General features: G+C 34.1%; 3 protein-coding genes across 3 annotated transcripts; all 3 read right to left on the minus strand.

Moving 5' to 3' along the window:
* Window positions 1-4,969, minus strand: LOC146914851 (uncharacterized). Its single transcript, XM_085717547.1, has 2 exons — window positions 3,749-4,969; window positions 1-262 (listed from the first exon to the last, which is right to left on the minus strand). The coding sequence occupies exon 1, from the start codon at window positions 4,967-4,969 to the stop codon at window positions 3,782-3,784; it is 1,188 nt and encodes a 395-aa protein (XP_085573673.1). The 3' UTR covers window positions 1-262; window positions 3,749-3,781.
* On the minus strand, window positions 3,749-5,836 carry LOC146914852 (protein WHAT'S THIS FACTOR 9, mitochondrial-like). The gene has a single exon (XM_085717548.1). The coding sequence runs from the start codon at window positions 5,834-5,836 to the stop codon at window positions 5,138-5,140; it is 699 nt and encodes a 232-aa protein (XP_085573674.1). The 3' UTR covers window positions 3,749-5,137.
* An 8,352-nt stretch (window positions 5,837-14,188) lies between these two features.
* LOC146914853 (uncharacterized) lies at window positions 14,189-20,220 on the minus strand. Its single transcript, XM_085717550.1, has 5 exons — window positions 19,430-20,220; window positions 19,043-19,354; window positions 18,882-18,966; window positions 18,615-18,810; window positions 14,189-14,872 (listed from the first exon to the last, which is right to left on the minus strand). The coding sequence occupies exons 1-5, from the start codon at window positions 20,200-20,202 to the stop codon at window positions 14,322-14,324; spliced, it is 1,917 nt and encodes a 638-aa protein (XP_085573676.1). The 5' UTR covers window positions 20,203-20,220; the 3' UTR covers window positions 14,189-14,321.
* Between the last annotated feature and the right edge of the window lie 646 nt (window positions 20,221-20,866).

The raw sequence follows: 20,866 nt of genomic DNA on the forward strand, positions 1-20,866 counted from the left end.
TATGAAACAGTTGCGAACGTTAATTGACTTGTAAGGTACAAACTTGTAGGTTTTCTCGTGTTACACTTGATTAAGATTAGTAGCAGCACTGTTGAAAATAACATCTGAACTCTGAAGTCCCCTTTAAAGCTATTGTAGATTTGTAGTATCATGCATAGTAAATAGAGCATACCAAAACTACCCTTCTATGAAATAGATTGTCCTACCTCTGAAAGAACAGGGCTGATCGGAGAAAAAAATCATGCCGATGCCAATTGCGTTTCTGTGAACAAAATAAAAACAAAAACCTAAATTTCAAAATTTGAAGAGACAAACAGCAACAGCAAAGGTAACATAAAAACATCGACAAATGTACAAGAAGCAAATAATGATATGGAAAAGAAGCCCCACTGAAGCATCAATACCACCATTTAAGATTACATTCAATTCATTTGCTCAAATTATTACTGGTGTCAACGTGACATGTGTCTGTGTTTCATGACAGGTGTTTGTGTTTCATAGTGAAGGCCAAATGAAAGTAGTTAACTGCTGTCGAGAAGCTTATTTGAGATGCTAGACTAGTACTAAGCTAAAGCAATGGCCTTTATATTTTCCTTGAGCTGAATCTTGGTTCAATATACAAACGACAATGTTTCTAATAAGAAGGACCCTTTATCATCCTCGTATGGCTAAAACCCCTCGTCTTGGTTCAAAATACAAACTACAACCCATATCATTCTTAACTGTTTTCTGGTTCTTCATCCGGCGAGCCTCATGTATTGTTTCAAGTAGTATTATTGTTTCTGGATTGTTGATTACTCTTAACATTGGGATTGGGTGACAAATTTACGTACTTAAATTTATACTCTAACGCATGGATATTTCACGTTCATCTCTTCCTTTATGTATTCTATTCAACATGTATACAAATCACTAAATATGGATGACTTATAGAACTGAGTTTTCTGTTTCGAGTATTTTTCTAACAAGTATCTTGATTCCAGAGTCTCATCCACATCAGTTGCTTCATCTTTCAAGACAACAAGTTGCTACTCGACCATTCATGGTTTGTGGTTCTTCCGGTCCATAAGACTTACCAGAAGAACCAAAAACCATGAATGGTCGAGTAGCAACATATTGTCTTGAAGGTTAATGTAAATCAAGATAGTCGTTAGAAAAATACTCAAGATAGAAAACTCGGTGCTACAAGTCATCCATATTTAGTGATTTGTATGGCTTCTGTTGAATAGAATACATAAACGAATAGATGAATGTGAAATAATCACGTGTAGGAGTACAAATTTAAGTACGTAAAATTGTCACCCTATCCCAATTTTAGAGTAATCTGAACAACCAAAAACAATAATACCACAAAACTATTAAAACAATCCGTATATAATTAAGTATAAAGATTGGCCTTAGAAAAGACAGGAGACTCACCGGAAGATGAATAGTCAATATGTTAATGGAGAAGAAACCACTCGATGAAAATAATGTGAAGAAGAAACCACTTGAAGAAAATAATGGTGAGAACATTATCAAATAGTGATGTAATATACCCAACAGATGTTTGCAAATACAATCTGCAACAACACACTTTGCAACATAAAACAGTATTTGCAACAAAAGTGTATATAGAAGTGGACCCAATGAGGGAGACTTGACAGTGTCGATAAACTTTAGGGGGAAGAAAATTGCTTCCAATACAGTTTTCCACACACGTGCAGAGTCACATACCCAACAGAGCATTGTTTATTCAAAACGTATCGGAAGGCATATAAAAGTATATGCACAGCAGTGTAATCAATTGTGGATCAGAGCTACAGCGGCCAACTCACAAAATACTTAAGTGAAGCGGGGAGCAATATGGCCTCTAACTCGAAGTACAAGGAAACAAATGCATGATATTTATACCATACACATTAAAGCTCAAAGCTAAAAAAACACAAACTTAAACACATGGATAATTATTGATCAAAGTTCATTGTTAATATTAAAGCCCAATTTGAAGTTAAGATCTATTGGGCTGATACATATCTTCACAAGTATTCGTAATTCACTAAAACAGATGGAACAAATTACAAGGAACATGGATTATAAGCGACACTCCAATATAAATCAAAAAGGAAAATAAAACAGAAAAAAATCGAAAGAAAAAATTTCGTGTACTGTTAATCCCAGATACCACTGCACAGTGTCGACCTACTAAAATGCTATCAGTGTAGCGGGTAGCGGATAGCGGGATAGCCGTTATTGCAAAGACTAAAATCAGTGTCAAAGTAAACATAAATACTCAAAAATAGAAAAATACACAAAATTGAACCATCATGCTTAATAATTACAATCAACTTTTTCATTTCCTATCAAAATCAAGTTATATATGTAATCAAAATGACATCTAAGTTCTTAAATTAATCAAAGAACAGAACTTAACAGAATGAAGAACAAGGCCTAAAACAACAGAACAGAGCAACGAAAGAACAGAATGAAGAGTATAAATCAAAACAATCAGAACAGAACATGAAAGCAGAACAAAACAATGAAGATAAAAGACGCAACAGAGCACACGCAAAGACGTGGCAGAGCACACGAAGAAGGAAACAGCAACAAGAAGAAAGAAAACACGGGAATTGAGACAGTAAAGTATTAAGTCACTTAAAGTGCCGTAAAGGACAATTATACCCTTCAAAAAAGACAATGTTTTCAAAATAAGACATTTTCAAAATTTAGCCCTGAAGCTCTAATAGCAGACCTGATAACGGATTTGAGCTGCGACCTGGCCACAATTTCACCGCCATTCATGGCTGCAACAACCGCAACTGTGGAAAGCGCCTCACAGGCTGAAGGTGTCACAGTGGCCATCGGTTCCGCTACATGTTCCTGCTATTGAATGCTATAGCGCCGCTATCGACACATACATGTGTATATCTTAGGAAGAGAAATACTAACAAAAACACATTTCACATGCTCTTTTCTATAAACAAAAAAAGTATAATTGAGTTAATTTCACATGGATTCCCCTAAATGACGAGTGGCCTAAAACTATTTAGTAAGACTAACATTAAATTCACCTAATAATGGTATCTTTTGCTACTTGCTAGCATTTCTCATATTCATAAATCCCCTAAAACTGATACTTTGCTTTCAACCAAATGCAAGTCAAATGCCTAATCTTATCTACGAAAAGGAAGCCTTCTTGAAAACACACTATTACTGTGCTCCAACCAAGAGCATGAACGAGCGGCAAAGATCACTTTTTGCAATTTGCAATAAAAAGTCAGCCTCTCTGCTACTATGAAAACCACAAATAAGTTAATCATCAACAACTAATCCAAGGACCTAAGAGATGAAGACGCAACCAACCAAGGAATGAAGCATGAATACTCAACACTTTGTTACACTACATAATTTTTTCTTAAATTTTAAGTTTTTTATACATGTATATATGAGAATAGTGTAGTTACTCCGTTCATCTAATAATAACTAGTAGTAATAAGATAATCAATAGCATTTCAGTATGATTACAATGACTCGAGCTAACTTTTACTATATTTTCCCCTCTTTTAATTTATAATCTGTTTTTGTATTAATTACAGGTCTTGAAGTCGTGTCATATTTTATCTGATTTCTAGCAGCCAACATTCTCATAAAAAACAGGCATAACAATAAATTGCATAGAAAAACAAAAACAATAAGCAAAACACCAAATTTCTAACCTTAAAGATGTGAAAGTTATAACATAATAGGATCAATAGGAAGAACAACCAACCTGCACACCAATTGAGTAACAGATATATCTTCACTAAACAACGGTTTTCTTAACAGTTAATAACCCCTCTCTGCTTTTAGAGGATCTTGATCGTTGCGGCGAATTTTCACCATCTTTATATTCACCTGGTTTTTGCATTCTTTTAGACACTTCTGATGCATTCATCTCCCACGTTGACTGGGTAACCTTCCCACCTGATCTCTCTCTACGAGAATCACTCGAAGGTTTTTCAGTACCTAACTTCATTTCCACAGAGTTTCTTCCCCTTCTGTTGGCAGAATTCGATTCCTCGAAGTTTCTTCCCCTTCTGTTGGCAGAATTCGATCCCTCAAAGCTTCTTCCCCTTCTATTGTTAGAATTCGATTCCTCAAAGTTTCTTCCCCTTCTATTGTTAGAATTTGATTCCTCAAAGTTTCTTCCCCTTCTATTGGCAGAATTTGATTCCTCGAAGTTTCTTCCCCTTCTATTGTTAGAATTCGATTCCTCAAAGCTTCTTCCCCTTCTATTGTTAGAATTCGATTCCTCAAAGTTTCTTCCCCTTCTATTGGTAGAATTCGATTCCTCTAAGTTTCTTCCCCTTCTATTGTTAGAACTCGATTCCTCAAAGTTTCTTCCCCTTCTATTGGTAGAGTTCGATTCCTCAAAGTTTCTTCCCCTTCTATTGGTAGAATTCGATCCCTCAAAGTTTCTTCCCCTTCTATCGGAAGAATTTGTTTCTGCCACGTTTCTTCCCCTTCTATTGGCAGAATTCATTTCAACAAAGTTGTTTCTTCCCCTTCTATTGGCAGAGCTTTTACGAGTACCCGTCGCCGACTCCTCCTCTTCATCATCATCATCATCATCGACAGTTTCACTAACATCTTCATCTTCATCATCAGACAACTCCTCACAGCTCCCTTCCTCTTCCTCCTCCCCGCGATTCTCGTCACGCTCTTCCTCTCCTACATTACCTTCATCCTCTTTCAAATTACCCTCTTTTGAACTTGTTTTTCCCTTCTCATCCTTATCTTTCTTGCTATCTTCCTTAACAGTATTCATCAAATGAATATACCTCCTCCTAAACTCCATTGCCGGATTATCCTCAACAAGCAAACCCCTCTTATACCCATCTCTCAAAACAACCGTATACATCCTATTCTTACTCGACACATAAAATATCCCCGGATGCTCCAAAATCACCCTCTTAAACTTCGACGCTAAACCCAACCACTCACCAATCATCAAAACATTATCTTTCTCCGTCTTCTTACTCACCAAAAGATTCAAAATCTCATGCAAAACCCCAACAACCCACTTATCCGATTCCTCACTCGAACCACTCAAATTCACACCATTCTCATACGGACTCACATACCTCAAACCATTCCACTCCTTCACCCATTTCTCATACTACTTATCCATCTCAAAACCAGTCGAAAATTGCACCGGAAAACCCAATTCGACCCCTTTCCCTTTCGCTTTATCCCCATATTTCTTCTCCAAACACGATACAGCGTGTTCTTTACTCCAACAAACCAGTTCCAAAACAGCATTATTATCGACACCAACAACGCGAAAATGATCCGGAAACTCCGGAATAACAGACTTAACATAATCATCAGGAAGACCAAGATCCCATTTCAAACCATCAACAACACTCAAAGGAATCTTATTCCCTTTCGCAATCATCAACAATTTCAAAACCCTAACAGCAACATCTTTCTTGAAAACATCACTAGCAACCAAGAACTTTTCATCAGCATTAAGATCAATAGCTTTTGCTGTGAGCTTAACATGAGGCTCAAAAGTGCAACCATTGTGGTAAAATTCTTCGAAAACGGAAGGGTATTTTCGAATGAATTCGATGGGGCGGAAAGGTAGGTTAAGGGATTGGGATTGTTTGATGATGGAGATTGGGAGGGATTTGGTGGGTTCGTTGTTGATGAGAGAGAGGAGGGTTAGAAGAGGTTTGAGATTCTTTTCGCGTTCGACGGCGTGGTCGAGGCCGCGGTCGCGGACGAGGGTGAATGTGCCGGAGAAGAGAGTGCGGAGGTGGAGGTGGTGGGAGGTGGGGGTGGTGGGGCGGAGGGAGAAGATGGTGAAGCGCATTGCTGCGGTGGGATGGGTTGCTGGGAAATGGGGAGAGGTTTAGAGGGTTTGGGTTTTAGGTTAAGTTTTTGTTTTTCATTTTGTATCGACTAAACCATTAAATTGGTCTGGTATTTTAAGTTATTCTCAAATCAGTTTTGAGACTTCACTTTTTTTTTTTTTTTTTATTAAATAGTCTGATGGTTAGAACTAACACGTTTAAATGTGGAGAAATATGATGTTTTGAACTCTGACCCTTGTATCTTTATCTTTATTTATTAATTTTATTATGTTTGCAGTAACTTAACCTGATATTTTCCCTCCAATTTGTTGTATTAGGTTAACAGTAATTTAACCTAACAAATTTCATCTAAAAAAATGCATCGTACCAATTTCATTCCTATGTTGCCTTTTTTTTGACAATATTTTGTAATATGATGTTTTGAACTCTGACCCTTGTATCTTTATCTTTATTTATTAATTTTATTATGTTTGCAGTAACTTAACCTGATATTTTCCCTCCAATTTGTTGTATTAGGTTAACAGTAATTTAACCTAACAAATTTCATCTAAAAAAATGCATCGTACCAATTTCATTCCTATGTTGCCTTTTTTTTGACAATATTTTGTACACTTATTTAATACGTTTACAAACATAATACTCTAATTTCCATGCAAACTCGGCTATATAAAATTGACAATGAAGAGAATCAAATAACTTAAATAATTTTTTTTTTAACTATAAAAGTAATAAATAAAATTGACCCATGCAACAATATAATATTGTATTCTTTTTATCTTTTTTCTTCATAATTTTTTTTAAAAAAAAATGAGAAGATAATCCCCCAATAATATATTATGATTAAAAAAAAAAATAACAGTCTTTAATTGATTAGTTTTTCAAAACTAAAATGTAAAATTTGATAAGATTCAAGTGTCATTGAAGGACACAGTAAGACAAATTTGATTGTAATATTGTATCTCTAATAATTTAATTTGTGTTTATTGATCGACCCATAATCTTACGTGTTAAAGATTATTCATTGGTCTCTATTATAGTCGACAAGATCAGTGCGTCGCACGGGTCAAAAGTCTAACCATTCTGTGGGGTCCAACCATTGCCACATGGCCAACATACATTTGACAAAATGGAAGGTTGCATGTGATGACATGTAGCAAGGTGCATGGTGTACACATGGTGTACTGTATGAGTAATACATGGTGTAGTGTACGAGTGACATATGTTGTGGTGCATGCATTGCAAGAGACACATGATGAGTGCATGTATTGCAAGGGACACTTGGTGTTTTGCATGAAAGGCAAATGACAAGTGTCTTCATGCATGTAAGGCAACTTTGGCTTGCTTCTCCTATAAATAGGACCATGAGCAAGCATTCACAACACACCACAAGAGAAGAACAACAAAAAGCAAGAGAGAAAGAGAGTCTTGCTCAAAAGAGAAAAGTGATCCTCATAGAGAGTTTTTCTTGTGAGGGAAAGTGAGCCAATTTGTGAGAGTGTTCCTTACAAACTGAAAGATATATTGTAGTGAGATCCACCAAAGGGTGAAGTTGTTGTATTCCCAATATCATTATAGTGGAAGTTTAAGAAGCCCAAGGGTCCCGTGGTTTCCTTTCTCACATTGAGAAGGTTTTCCACGCTAAAATTCTCTTTGTGTCATTACACTTATATTTCACATTTCCGCTAGTGCCTATTTTGATTTCACGGAGGAAGGAAATTATGCATGTATTTTCCAACACATTCATTCCCCCATTCACTCGCCACTGCACCAACAGCAAACACACTTAAAATTGACTTGTTTCATTGGTAAGCACAAAAATAAAATAACCCAAATTTTGAAGCTTAATTACTATTCATAATTTGTTGGATCTCGAATTTCAGCAGCGAATCAACCCCATGGTCGTTTCATCACGCCGCCATAATGGATTTCCTTCACCGCCGATGGCACTGTGATGTTGATTGATTCTGCTTTTTTCGTCGTTGTATATCCAACAAAATGGGTGTTGTTGTCTTTTATTTTGAGGGACTTAGGGTGGTGCTCGTGGAGGTGTTGAAGACAATGTTCAAGGAAAAAGAACATTATATCTTGTTCTCTTTCACAAGATCTCTCTAATGATCTACAACTTTTTGCATTCTGAACACCTTCGCCGAAGAGTCACCGTCCACCGCCATTGCCAAGGACTCCGGTCATCATCTCTATTTCATTTTTTGGGCAACTTATCCTTAATTTTTTTTTATGTTTTTTGTTATCATACACTTCCATGTAAAAAAAAATGTCATACACTTTACTGATGATAAAAAAAAAGGATAAGTTGTCCAAAAAAATGAGATGGAGATGATGACTAGAGTCCTTGGCAACGACGGTGAACGGTGGCTCTCCGACGAAGGTGTTCAGAACGCAAAAAGAAGTAGATCCTTAAATAGATCTTGTGAAAAAGAACAAGATCTAATGCTCGTTTTCCTTGAACATTGTCTTCAATACCTCAACGAGCACCACCCTAAGTCCCTCAAAATAAAAGACAACAACACCCATTTTGTTGGATCTACGCAGAGAAAAACGCAGAATCGATGAACATCGCAGTGACATCGGCGGTGAAAGAAATCCATTACGGTGGCATGACGAAGCGACCATGGGGTTGATTCGCTGCTAAAATTCGAGATCCAACAATTTATGAATAGTAATTAAGATTTGAATTTATGTGTTATTTTATTTTTGTGCTTATGAATGAAACAATTCAACTTTAAGTGTGTTTGATGTTGGTGTAGTGGCGAGTGAATGGGGGCATGAAGGAGGTGGTGGAAGAAATGGGTGGGTGAGGGAGGTTGAAAACAAAGTAAATGGACAAACTATAATAAGGATCAATGTCCCTCTCTTATTCAATGGTTAAAAATAATTTCCCTTAACTTGTGTATGGTGCACAAATTTAACATTTGTGCACCCTAAATGCCACCTGATTGGTAGCTTACAGAGCTTGATAGGTAGAGATTGGAGTTTGAATTATGAATTCTCTACTTTTCAAACTTGTATTTGTCTAGTCATATATTTGAGCTTATATCTTTATGTTTTATAACTTCATTTGATTAAAAAATACTCGTTTGATAATCGTTACTTTTTTGTGAGCTTATAATTTATTTTTACTAGCTTATAGTGTTTTCTGATAAATTAATTTAACTAGCTTATAGCTTAAAACTTATAGCTTATCATATTTTATCTCAATTTTATCCTCGTAGCTTTAATTGAAAAAAATTAAATATGAATTAAATATATCTTTTTATGTCATTTCATTTCTATAAGTTAGTTCAACCGTTAATTTTATCAAACACAACAAATTCATTCAACTATCTGTTATAAGTTTATCCGTTATAAGTTAGCTTAGTAACTATCCACCATTTATTATCAAACATAGTCGGGTTTTAGGTTAAGTTTTTATTTCTTCATTTTTTATTACAATATTTTTGAATAGGTTTTAAACGTCAGTGTCCGATAAATGTAGTTGGAACTCTGGATTCTCCACTTTTTCCCATGTGTGTTTGTCAAGTCACTATTTGAACTTATAATTTATGTTTTACAAAAGCTCATTTGACTAAAAAAAAACACTCGTTTGATAACTGTCATTTTCTCTCGAGTTTAAAACATATTTTTACCAGCTTATAGCAATTTTTGATAAGCTGATTCCAGTAGCTTATAGCTTAAAGCTTAAAGCTTATCATATTTTATCTCGATTTTACTCTTTGTAGCCTCAATTGAAAAAAATAAATAATTAAATATATCTTCTTTTACATCATTTAATACTTATGAGATAGTTCAACCGCTAATTTTATCAAACATTACAAATTCATTCACCTAATTTATCCACTATAAGTTTATCCGTTATAAGTTAACTTATCAACTATTCGACATTTTTTACCAAACAAAGTTTTAGCGCGTGAGTCTAGTTACGAGACTACTAAAAAAATGAGTGTGATAAGCGATAACTTACTTTTGAAATTAATCCTCAAAAACAAAAATTACTAGCAAAATAAATAACAATTACTGTACAAAATTAAATAAATAATAACATGCGACAGAAAATTAAACTTATAAGCAATTTTTAGTCTCCTATTTTGGCCAAACTGCAATTTTAATCCCCTCAACTAAAAAGCATATGGGGCTTGAATCCAAGCTTCAAATGATCTTCAATGGTGAACACAATATTTCCCCCATATGTTCTCTTCCTAAAACAAGATTAGTGATCCATTATCTCCCTTGAAATGTTTTACATCTATTTAGATACAAGTTTGAAAGTCACGAGCTTAACTCAGTTGGTAAGGACAATTCATAATATATGTAAGGTTCGTGGTTCGTGGGTCTAATGGTTCTGCTGTGTTGGTCTATATGACAAGGTAAAGAACGCGCTAGAGAGGTGAATAGCGTTTTTGAAAATTTATCGAGTTTTAGCGAAATTGAGTTTGAAAATAGTTTTTGGTTTATTGGATTAGTGCTTGAAACGATAACAATGACAAAGAGATTAAGACAATGTAAACACAATAAGATTTATTATTATTTTTTTGAAAGAACAATAAGATTTATTATTAAATTGAGAGATTTAAATGCTAAATCTTAATACAATCAACTATCAATAATTCTAAAAAAAATAAATAAATAAATACAAAACAAGACAATTCTCAAACCAAACATAAGAGCAATATATCGAGCTACAACTAATGAACACAAGGTATATGAATTTGATGAATTGAAACTTGATTGAATTCAAATGTGATCAATATTGAGTTAAAGAGAAAATTTAATTCAATGAATTAACACTAGGTTAACAATAAAACTTAGATCACATTCAAATCAGTGAGCTACAATTATCAAACATTCATATACTCAAATTAACACAAAGTAAAAGAGGAAAGGGAAGAGAAACGACACCGAAATTTATAGTAGTTCCTCATTTCTTCCCCGCTTCGGGGTACATCTACTCTTCTTGATAGAAAATGTTTCTATCAAGGACTTCCACTAAAATTGAAATTTGATTACAATGTTGTGATTTACAAGAACTCTTTCAATTACCCAAATTTTCAGCTCCTGTGCAACCACAACCCTCAATCTTCAAGTACCCCTTGAAATTGGCGTTTCTCCAAGTCTTCAAACCCTCAATCACCCATACAATCCTTGAAGCTCTTCCCTCGAACTTTTTTTTTTCTATGTCCGGCGGTTGGATCCCCTTGAACTTGAAAAGATTAGAAAGAACCCCCAACACCCTTGGAGGTGGAATAAAATTACTCAATTCACTTTAGATCCTTGATTCCCAATCAATATCCTTGAAAGCAACCAACTTACAATCTTTATAACACTCTAGCAATCTATAACTCAAAGACCACAATGATTCTTAGAAAACGTGTTTAATCCCGAAGAACAAGTTGAAAATGAGGTTTGGAGAGAGAGAATAAATGCAAATGATCCAGTATTTTGGGTGGAGTATGGATATTGCTATATATAGGGAGGAGTGATATGTGCAAGATTTTAGGCAAAAACAATGTAGTGAATCGATTCAGTAAAAGTCTGATTCGATTCAGACATGTGAAAAAAGAAAATATGATGCTGTCAAAATTTGATACGAATAAAAAATATTTGATACGATTCAAAAGTTTTCAGATTAAGATTGATGCGAATCAAGAAAATTTGATACGATTCATTCATGCAAGAAAAAGATGAAGCTATGAAGATTGATACGAATCAAGACTATTTGAATTAATTCCAAGAGGCAAAAAACAAGACCAAAGACAATGAATGATACAAATCAAGACATTTTGATTCGATTCATGATTGATATGATTCCAGGAATCATGATTCGAATCAAAGCTCCATATCAACAATAAACAAAGGCAGAAACATTCCTTGATGCAATTCAAACTATTTTGAATCGAATCAAACATCTAGACACAAGGTTTTGGCCACTCAAGATGAAGATTTATATACACAGTCAACACATAGACATCTAAGAACCATAGGACACAATGAGACAAATATTGCTAGGTGTTTTAACATGATTCTAGGTTATAACTAACAATATTTAAACATCATCAAATAAACCTAGCTAATGAATATCATCAAAACACAAACTTATAACTAAAAGCAACTTCATGCTGCTTATGGAGGCTTATTCAGAAATTTTGCAGCTTATAACTTACGAAGTTTTGCTCATAATGGTGGCCAAGGCAATGCTTCGCAGGTTGAACTTACTGGTGCTATGTTGGCCATTGAACTGGCTTTTTCAAAGCGTTGGAATAACCTATGATTATTGATTGGTAAAAAGTTAGTTGTGATGGATAAAAGAAACTAGGTTAACCTATGATTGAGTAAAAAGTTAGTTGTGATGGATAAGAGAAACTAGGTTAATATATGATTGGGTATATGAATATTTGCAGATATCCATGGATAATACTTTTTTTTTTTTTAAAAAATTATTATCTTTTTTTAATTACCTAGAATTACTTCAACATCTTTTTAAGACACCAAAATTATATTAACACAAAAATATTCATATAATTCATTCTCAATTTAACGACAAATTTTTTAACCAAAACAAAATACATCACATTTTATTTCTTTCCTCCCTTTACCATATAATAGTTTATTTCATCAAAAATAGTAATAATAGTTGCAAGGACAATCAAATTCATACAAATGGTTTTCCATCAACCACAACAAAGTTTTTTTTTATTTTTTTATTTTTTTACCTAAGGTTTTTATTTTTATTTCACTACAAGAAAATGGTGTTTTAGATTCAGCTGAAAAATGGATGCTAAAAGGCAAATTGTGGATGCTAACAGCCATTTAGAGTCAGTATAGAGTACAAAAAATTGACGACAGTAAAAGCTTGGATGCTAAACACTAGCATCCAGCTGACGCTAAAATAACATCTGCAAAAGTGGACGCTAAAATTGAAGCTAAACACGTGTTAAAATTGCATGTAATGTAGACGCTACTTAGCATCTATAAAAATGGACGCTAATAGTTGGTCTAAATTTAGCATCAGTAACTGTGAATGCTAAGTTTAGCTTTCGAAATTGTGGATGCTAAATAATAAGCTATCAATTTTATTGAAAAATACCGTACGCAATTGCATTCAATTCACTGACATTAATTAACTTGAATGCATGTGGATATTTTTTGTTGGTCAACGACCCCTTATCATACTTACAAAATAATATTTAAGACTTAAAAATATAATATTATAGAGATATTAACATGAATTGAAATTGAGGCATCTAATGATAAACAAACCACAAATATAATGAAGTCTTAACCATAAATTTAGTAGAAACTAAACACAATCCTAAAGCCAAAACACAATCCTAAAGCCAAAACACAACTTATTAATATATTGTCAAATTAGCGAACACATTTGTAGTGCATGTTTCATGTCTATTCCAAAAGGTAACATGCATGTAGTCTCTACTACAACAATGCATAATTTCTGCCACAATCCAAAATGTATGTAACTAATTTCAATTCACACCAGAGAATAATTCAGCAACAGAGAATAATTCTTATAGTTCACAAGACAACCAGATTATATTACAACCCAATGAATTGATTTTACTGATATAGCACAATCATCTTTTATGTTGTAACATACTTACTGCATAAATATAAGAGAAACAAAACATAATAAAACAAAGCCTTCCTATATACACGCGGCCATTCAATGTAATATTTAACATCACTAGCTAGTCTCAACTACTGTGTGATAGTGATTTTGTTTTTGTTACCTTAAAAACAAACATTACTTGTAGTTTTGCTATGTAGGGACTAGCACTCAGCTGATCCTAGGTTTCTAATTCTGATAGCATTAGTTCAAACTTATGCTTCAGATTCTGATTTTAGGTTCCTAATCTTGTCTTAGAAAAAAAAAATACAATTCACATTTGCACCAATGCAACTAGTAACTCAATGCCAACTTCAAAATTTTACAATAAATAACTTACATAAGTTTTTTCAGCACGACTTTCAACCCAATCATCAGACTTCCTCTTACGCGTGAACAAGAAGTGCTCATCGGGATAGATAGGTCGTTCTAGTTTTTTACACTGCCAATGAAGTCATGAAACAAATTGTCATAGGTCAAATTTAAGGGAAATTACAAAAAAAAATCTAGCAATGAATATTTAAAGAATTTAATGAATGCATACCATGTCTAGCGCCACGTCATGGTGAGCCTTACGACCTGTGGTGTGGATAGCTCCTCCCTTGATTTCACTACCAGAAAATAACAGAAATATGTGAACGCTTAAGAGAAAATACGTACAGTTAGAACTAGCAGAATAATACAAACAACCGAAAGCATGTAGTGATAGCAGAAATAAGAGAAATAAAAATAAATACATAGTGTACTACAAATTAAGATAAATACACAGTTTAAACATTAATACTCCAAAATACAATTTTGATCCTTCCCTTAAACTAACAACTACTTCAATACAATAATAATGTAATCTATATATCATCGTAGTCATCGTCATCCTCATCCTCGTCCTCATTTTCCTCATCCTCATTGTCCTCCCCATCACTTTCCTCTTCATCATCATCTTCCGATTGACCATCGTGGTCCATCGGATCATTGTTAGGATCAATAATCATCTCAACCTCTTCAATTAGTGTTGCATCAGCTAAACCATGCAGTATTTCCAACTCAGTGACGGGTACAGTGGGTGACATATCATCGCATTGATAAGGAATTTCATCCTCTACTATTTCAATCTCCACATGTCCTCTTGGTTTTGTACTAATTGCCGCAGACCAACCATGCATATCTTTACACATATCTGGATAAGGGACATAATACACTTGTCTTACTTTTTGCGCAAGGATGAACGGGTCATACAGAGCATAATGTCTATCCATTTTAATGTCAACAATATTGTATTGCGGATGAACCCGTGTCCCGCGAGTCTTTGTTGGGTCAAACCATTGACAATAAAACAGTGTTATCTTATTGCTCAAGTCTTGGTATTCCAATTGAAAGATATGTTGAATGATGCCATAATGTTTTATCTTGGTTTTCGGGTGTCAAACATTGATTAAGTTTGAACCTTTCTAACCTTTGATATCTCATTTTTTCTTGGGAAGGGAAAAAATAAGCAAAACACTTTGAGAATCGAGGTCCGGGAGTTGTTTTCGCTACGGGAAGGTGTTAGGCACCCATAACGACTATAGTATCCTATAGGAACCGTCTTTACTTTCTACGCGCGCGCTTTATTTTTAAATGCTATTTAAAAAATGATATTTACACCTAAGAGTTTACTAAGTGAAGAATTGGAGGGAGAAGAATGTGATTAAAATTTTGTTTTATTCGAATTGAAAGAATTTTGATTCCTTGCCTACGTACCCGTTTAAGGGATCAAATCCGCCGTAGTTCTCTTCCAAAAATGTTTTTTTTTTGTTTTTGTTGGTTGATTTTAAATTTGAAAATTGGAATTTGAAGAATGAGAGAGAGAGGCCTCAAGGGCATAAGATTGTGAAATTGTGAGGTTTGATTAGTGATTTTGGAAAGAAGTCAAGTATGATTAATTTTCATTGAAATTTGATTAAGAAAATAAAAGGGAAAATACAATGGGGTTTTGATCCCAAGGTTTACTTAGAAAATGATTTGAGTGATATTGTTCATATTTATTTGGAAAATGATTTTTAGGCTAAGTTTTAAAGTTCCTAAACATACATCTAAAGCATACATTCCCTACACATACATCTAAGGCATGCATACCTTAAGCATACATCTAGAGTATCTATGTGATGTGTGTGCATGTGTCGGTGCTTGTGTCGGTGTACATCATTAGAGTCCATTGTCCTTTACATCATTGGCCTAGATACATGCTATGGTCTTGCAAGAATTTTAAAATTGCATAAAAGTAAAGTACAAAAATCCCTAGGTCATTACATTCTAAGCCTTTGTGTAAAAATTAAAGTGTATGATAATAAGGACTAAGAATACAAGATGGAGGATGAAATGCTTATGGAATGTGTGAAGTATGAAATGAAATGGTTAGTAGTATGAGGTGTGATATGGTAAAGATAAAGCATGAACAATACTATAGCAAGAGCATAGGAATTGGCACAAGACATAGCCAAAATAATGCATGGTATAGCTATAATTCAACCACAAAAATGCAAGAATCATATGACCTATAATCCTCACAATTCAACCTATTTTTCAAAGGGCATAAACTCTGGTTTTAAGATGAGGATCAAGGCAACATGATGAACTTGACATTTTTTAAGTGAATTTAGACACATTTGCATTATTTATTCACAAACATAACTTGCAAGCCAAGCAATTAAGCAAAATTCACACACATGCAGCAAAAGCACATACAAACAGTAGCTAAAATTCCACAAAATCATATGGTATAGGTCACAAACATTTTTCAAGGAATTGGAATTAGACTCAAGCAATTTTCACAAGTTTTTAATCCAAAAACATCACAAAATAGCAAGAAAATCAACACATTATTTTTTATCAATTTTAATATGCAAAAATCATCACAAAAATACTACAAAATTATCAAGAAATGTATATGAAAATTTTAGAATTTTTTTTTAAAAAGATTTTTAGACTCAAGAACATGCAAAACTTCACAAATTTTAACAAAAATAGTAAAGAATTAACAAGAAAATAACACATATTTTTTAATCAAGCTTTAACACATAACAACATCACAAAAATGTCAAGAAAATGATCAAGAACACATAGAAATTTTTTTAGGAATTTTATAGTGCAAAAATAAGCATGCAGGGGTTCAAACAGCAAGCAAACAAGTGCATATAGCAAAAAAACAACAAAAAACGAAAAAAAAGGGAAGCCTAGGCCCAAACCCAAACCTGCATGGATCCTGGATCATCCAAACGCATCAGGGACGTTGGATTGATCCAGGATCCTAAACCCTAGATCAGATGGTCAAGACACATGGTCCAGGAGTGAACCAGACCGGTTCGAATGAACCAATCCGGTTCACACCTATATAAAAGCAGCAGGGACCGGTTTAATTCATTCTAAACCCTAATTTCTCTCTCTTCTCTTCAGACTCTCTCATCTTCTCTCATCTTCTCTCAGAAGCTTACGGTTTTTTGCTTCGATCTACTCATTTCCTAACCCTAATCATGAATCTAACACTGATTTACACAGATGACATCTGAATCAACGTAGATCTAAAGACTTCGCTACGGTTTCGAAATTATTTTTTAGGTTTTCAATCTTTTCGAGTGAAACTCTCCGAAAGTCTGAAGATCTATGTTGATTCGTTCTTGTAACTTGTTTTTGGAAAAGGACGATGATATTTGAGTGTTACCTGACAATTTTATTGGAGGTTTTAGATGATGATCTTCGGAAAACTTGAGTCCTGATATGTTTTGATGATTCTGGTAAGCTTCGAAACCGAAAATAAATCGGTTCTTGATCTTCCTCTTCTTTTTCTCTAATTCGAATCTTTTCGATCCTTCTTCTTCTCTCCTCTTTGAACTGTGATCGCACAATTCTTTCGAATTCGTGCTTGTATTACGGCTCTTTCAATTCGATGATGAAGATTCGAACTCGAATCTTTGAGAATTGCAGCGAATTAGCTTCAATTCAATTCACTTCTTCGTTCTGGAAACTTAGGGTTTTCATTGTGTTCTTCGTGTTCTTGATTTGATTCTGAGTTTTTGTTGTTCTGTGATGGATTGTTGTGAATTGATGTGTTTTGGTGCTGAATTGATGGGGATTTGGTGTGAATTGAATTCGGTTAGGGTTGGAATTGGGGATGAACATTCATGGTGTTCATTCCAATTTCTGGAAATTTTTGGTGTTTGATCTCTGAGGAGATGAGAGAGAAAATGGACTTGTGTTTGTTGAGTTGGCGGTTAGAGAATGGATCTGTCTACTGTGCATTGATGAGTTGGCTATTTATAAGCTTCCATGTGTGATAGTTGGACCAATACCTTGCTGCCACGTGGATTTGGACTTGTAACAAACTTTTGGACTAATCTGCAATTTTTAAGAATTTGGGACCAATCTGCAATTGACCTAAAAAAAAACTAAAAATAAAAGTTTGACTTGGAGGACTAAGATGAAAATTGGAAAAGATTTTAAAAGAAAGAAAATAAAAAATAAAATAGAAGAAAGGACTAAAGTGCAAAAATTAATAAAATTGAATTAAAAAATGTAATTTGAAATAAACGTAAAGTGAAACCAATAAAAAACACAAAATGGACTAAAACGAACCAACTACTTAAATGAGGTACTTTAAAGTAACCTCTCTCTGTCGAAATTTCGTGTGAAATGACCAAAATGCCCCTGGGGACCAAAACGACTCAAAATGACTCAGATGCAATCTTAAAATGGATTTTATCATGAAATTAAAGCAAGAGTTTATTCAAACCAATTGAAAAGACTCAGAGACAATTTTTAGAAATTAAACAGAGTTTTTAACATAGGAAATGACTAAAATGCCCCTAGGAGCTAGACTGACTCAAAATGACTTCAACTGTGATTCTTAAAATGGATTTTGACATAGAATTGAAATAAAGACCTATTCAAACCAAATGAAAAGACACAAACAATTTTTAAAGTACTAAAATGAGTTTGGATACAGGAAATGACTAATATACCCTTTTTCAAGAATTTTTGCAAGTAACATTGAAATAAGATGCAGAGGAAGGTGCAATTGATCAGAGACATATCAAATGACTTGAAATACAAGAAAAGAAGAATTGAGCTAGTATTTTTAGATCCAAAATTAGGGTATAACACATAATAATCATCTTCTCCTCCTTCTGTAATACCTTTTACATGCACCCCACAATTTGTGGTCTTTTTTCCATTACTCCATTCTTGAGTGTGAAACTTATACCCATTAACAAAGTGCATGTTCCATGATATTGCCTTCGATGCAGGACCCATAGATAATCCTCTAATGTATGGGTTTGTCACACCGTTTCTGTCATTGTGTACCTATACATAAGGCACAAGTTAAATTTATGTAATTTATTGGCTAACTAATTAAATTGCGTGCATTAACCTACATATTTCTTCAGCCACAAAGGAAATTCTGCATGTATATGACTAGAAGCATCTTCATTGTTGATAGAATGACATTCCAAGAACATGCTGACATCACCAACCAAATTAATAAGTATATGCATTGGTTTGAGATCATAATTGATGTGATAAGAATGTAACTTACTCAAGATATCGTTTAACCTCATCACAATTGATAAGGACATGCACATGAGCAGATTTCCATTCTTTATCTGTCAGCCAATAATCTTTAGGCTTCCCACTAGGACGACCACATTTGCTCAAGATAGACAAAGTTGGTAGAACTCCCTCATGTGCAGATCGGGGATCATTTCTAAAACTTGTGGTCGATAACAGGTTGAAGGTCTTGAAGTGGTGAAAGAAAAAATGGGTTGCCTCGCGGTATAAATAGCTATTTGCAATGGAACCTTCTACTCTAGCCTTATTTCTCACTGATCGCTTTGAATCTCCCATCACTCTACACAAAAGATGTTCCATGTAATTACTATCAAATAAAATGCTAAGATATAAAAAATGCTAATATTTCAATTACCTTTCAAATGGATACATCCACCGATATTGTACCGGACCGCCAAGGATTGCTTCACTAGGAAGGTGAATCGGGAGATGCTCTATTGAGTCAAAGAAACCCGGTGGAAAAATCTTTTCTAGCTTGCATATGATGATGGGAATGTTTTTTTCCAACTTAACCAAGCCTTCCATCGTCAATGTATTGGAACATAAGTCTTTAAAGAAAAGACTTAATTCTGTTAATGGCTTCCATATCTCTATTGGCAAAGAACGAAAAGCAATTGGTATTAAACACTCCATGAATACATGGGTATCATGACTTTTCATACCATGCATGCTACCCTTGGAGACATCAGCACACCTTGCAAGATTTGAAGCATAGCCATCAGGCATTTTTAGTTCCTTAATCCACTCACACACCAACTTTGCCTCTTTAGATGTCAAAGTGTATCTTGCCTTTGGCTTTGCCATCTTTCCGTTAGGAAGAGGGGTCATCTCCAAGTCACCGCGTAAACAGTGCAAAGGTAAATCTAATCTCGCCTTTTCATTGTCCTTTGTTTTTCTAGCAACATTCATGATAGTGTTAAACACATTATCAAAGACATTCTTTTCAATATGCATCACATCAAGATTGTGCCGTAACAAATTGTCCTTCCAATATGGAAGATCCCAAAATATACTTCTTTTGGTCCAGTGATGAGTATCTCCATACCCTGGAAGTTTGGCTCGCCATCCATTATCTGTCACTTTTGGATAATAACGAACAGCTTGCCACACATCTTCCCCCGTGTACATGTAAGGTGGATCATCTTTCTCATTCTTACTTTTTACCTAATATGAGATATTTCAGTAGTGCTCTTAATTTCCTCCGAACATTGACAGCACTAGGGATTTGTTAGAATTGGATCGTGAAGCCAACAAAAGTAGTGCTAGCTCTTCATCTTTGATATTGTCTCATGCACTCGTAAGTCGATTGGTTAGTGTGATTAATGGAAAAATGAAATCCAACAAATCCTACAATTTCTCTAGAGAAGAATCTTTCAAAAGGTGGCGTTTAGCATGCCAAAGTGTATTTTCTTTGGTATGGTGCAAAAATAGGCATATCACCATTGATTTAATATTAAAAAATTCAATGGCCAAGATCGCACATGTGGTACTTGAATAGTAGGTATTTCCGCTATTCTTCAAAATTGCAGAAATATCCTTTCACATTAATGTAATTCAATTTGTAACTTAATAAAAAGTAATTATTTTTTTTAAATAAGTTAAGAAATGTATTTTATCTTCAGTAAAATAAAGAATTACATATAATTTAGAATAATTTATTTACAAATTAAAAACAAAGAAATTATTTATTCTCCTTCATTATTTATATATCACATTAATAAATTATTATCATTTCCATTTATTATGTTCATTTATCAATTAAGTATAGTTTAGTTTGTAATCATGGTAGAAT

Source organism: Medicago sativa, chromosome 6 (genome assembly GCF_051527215.1).
Source record: "Medicago sativa cultivar Bolivia chromosome 6, Bolivia_mono, whole genome shotgun sequence".
NCBI lineage: Eukaryota > Viridiplantae > Streptophyta > Magnoliopsida > Fabales > Fabaceae > Medicago > Medicago sativa.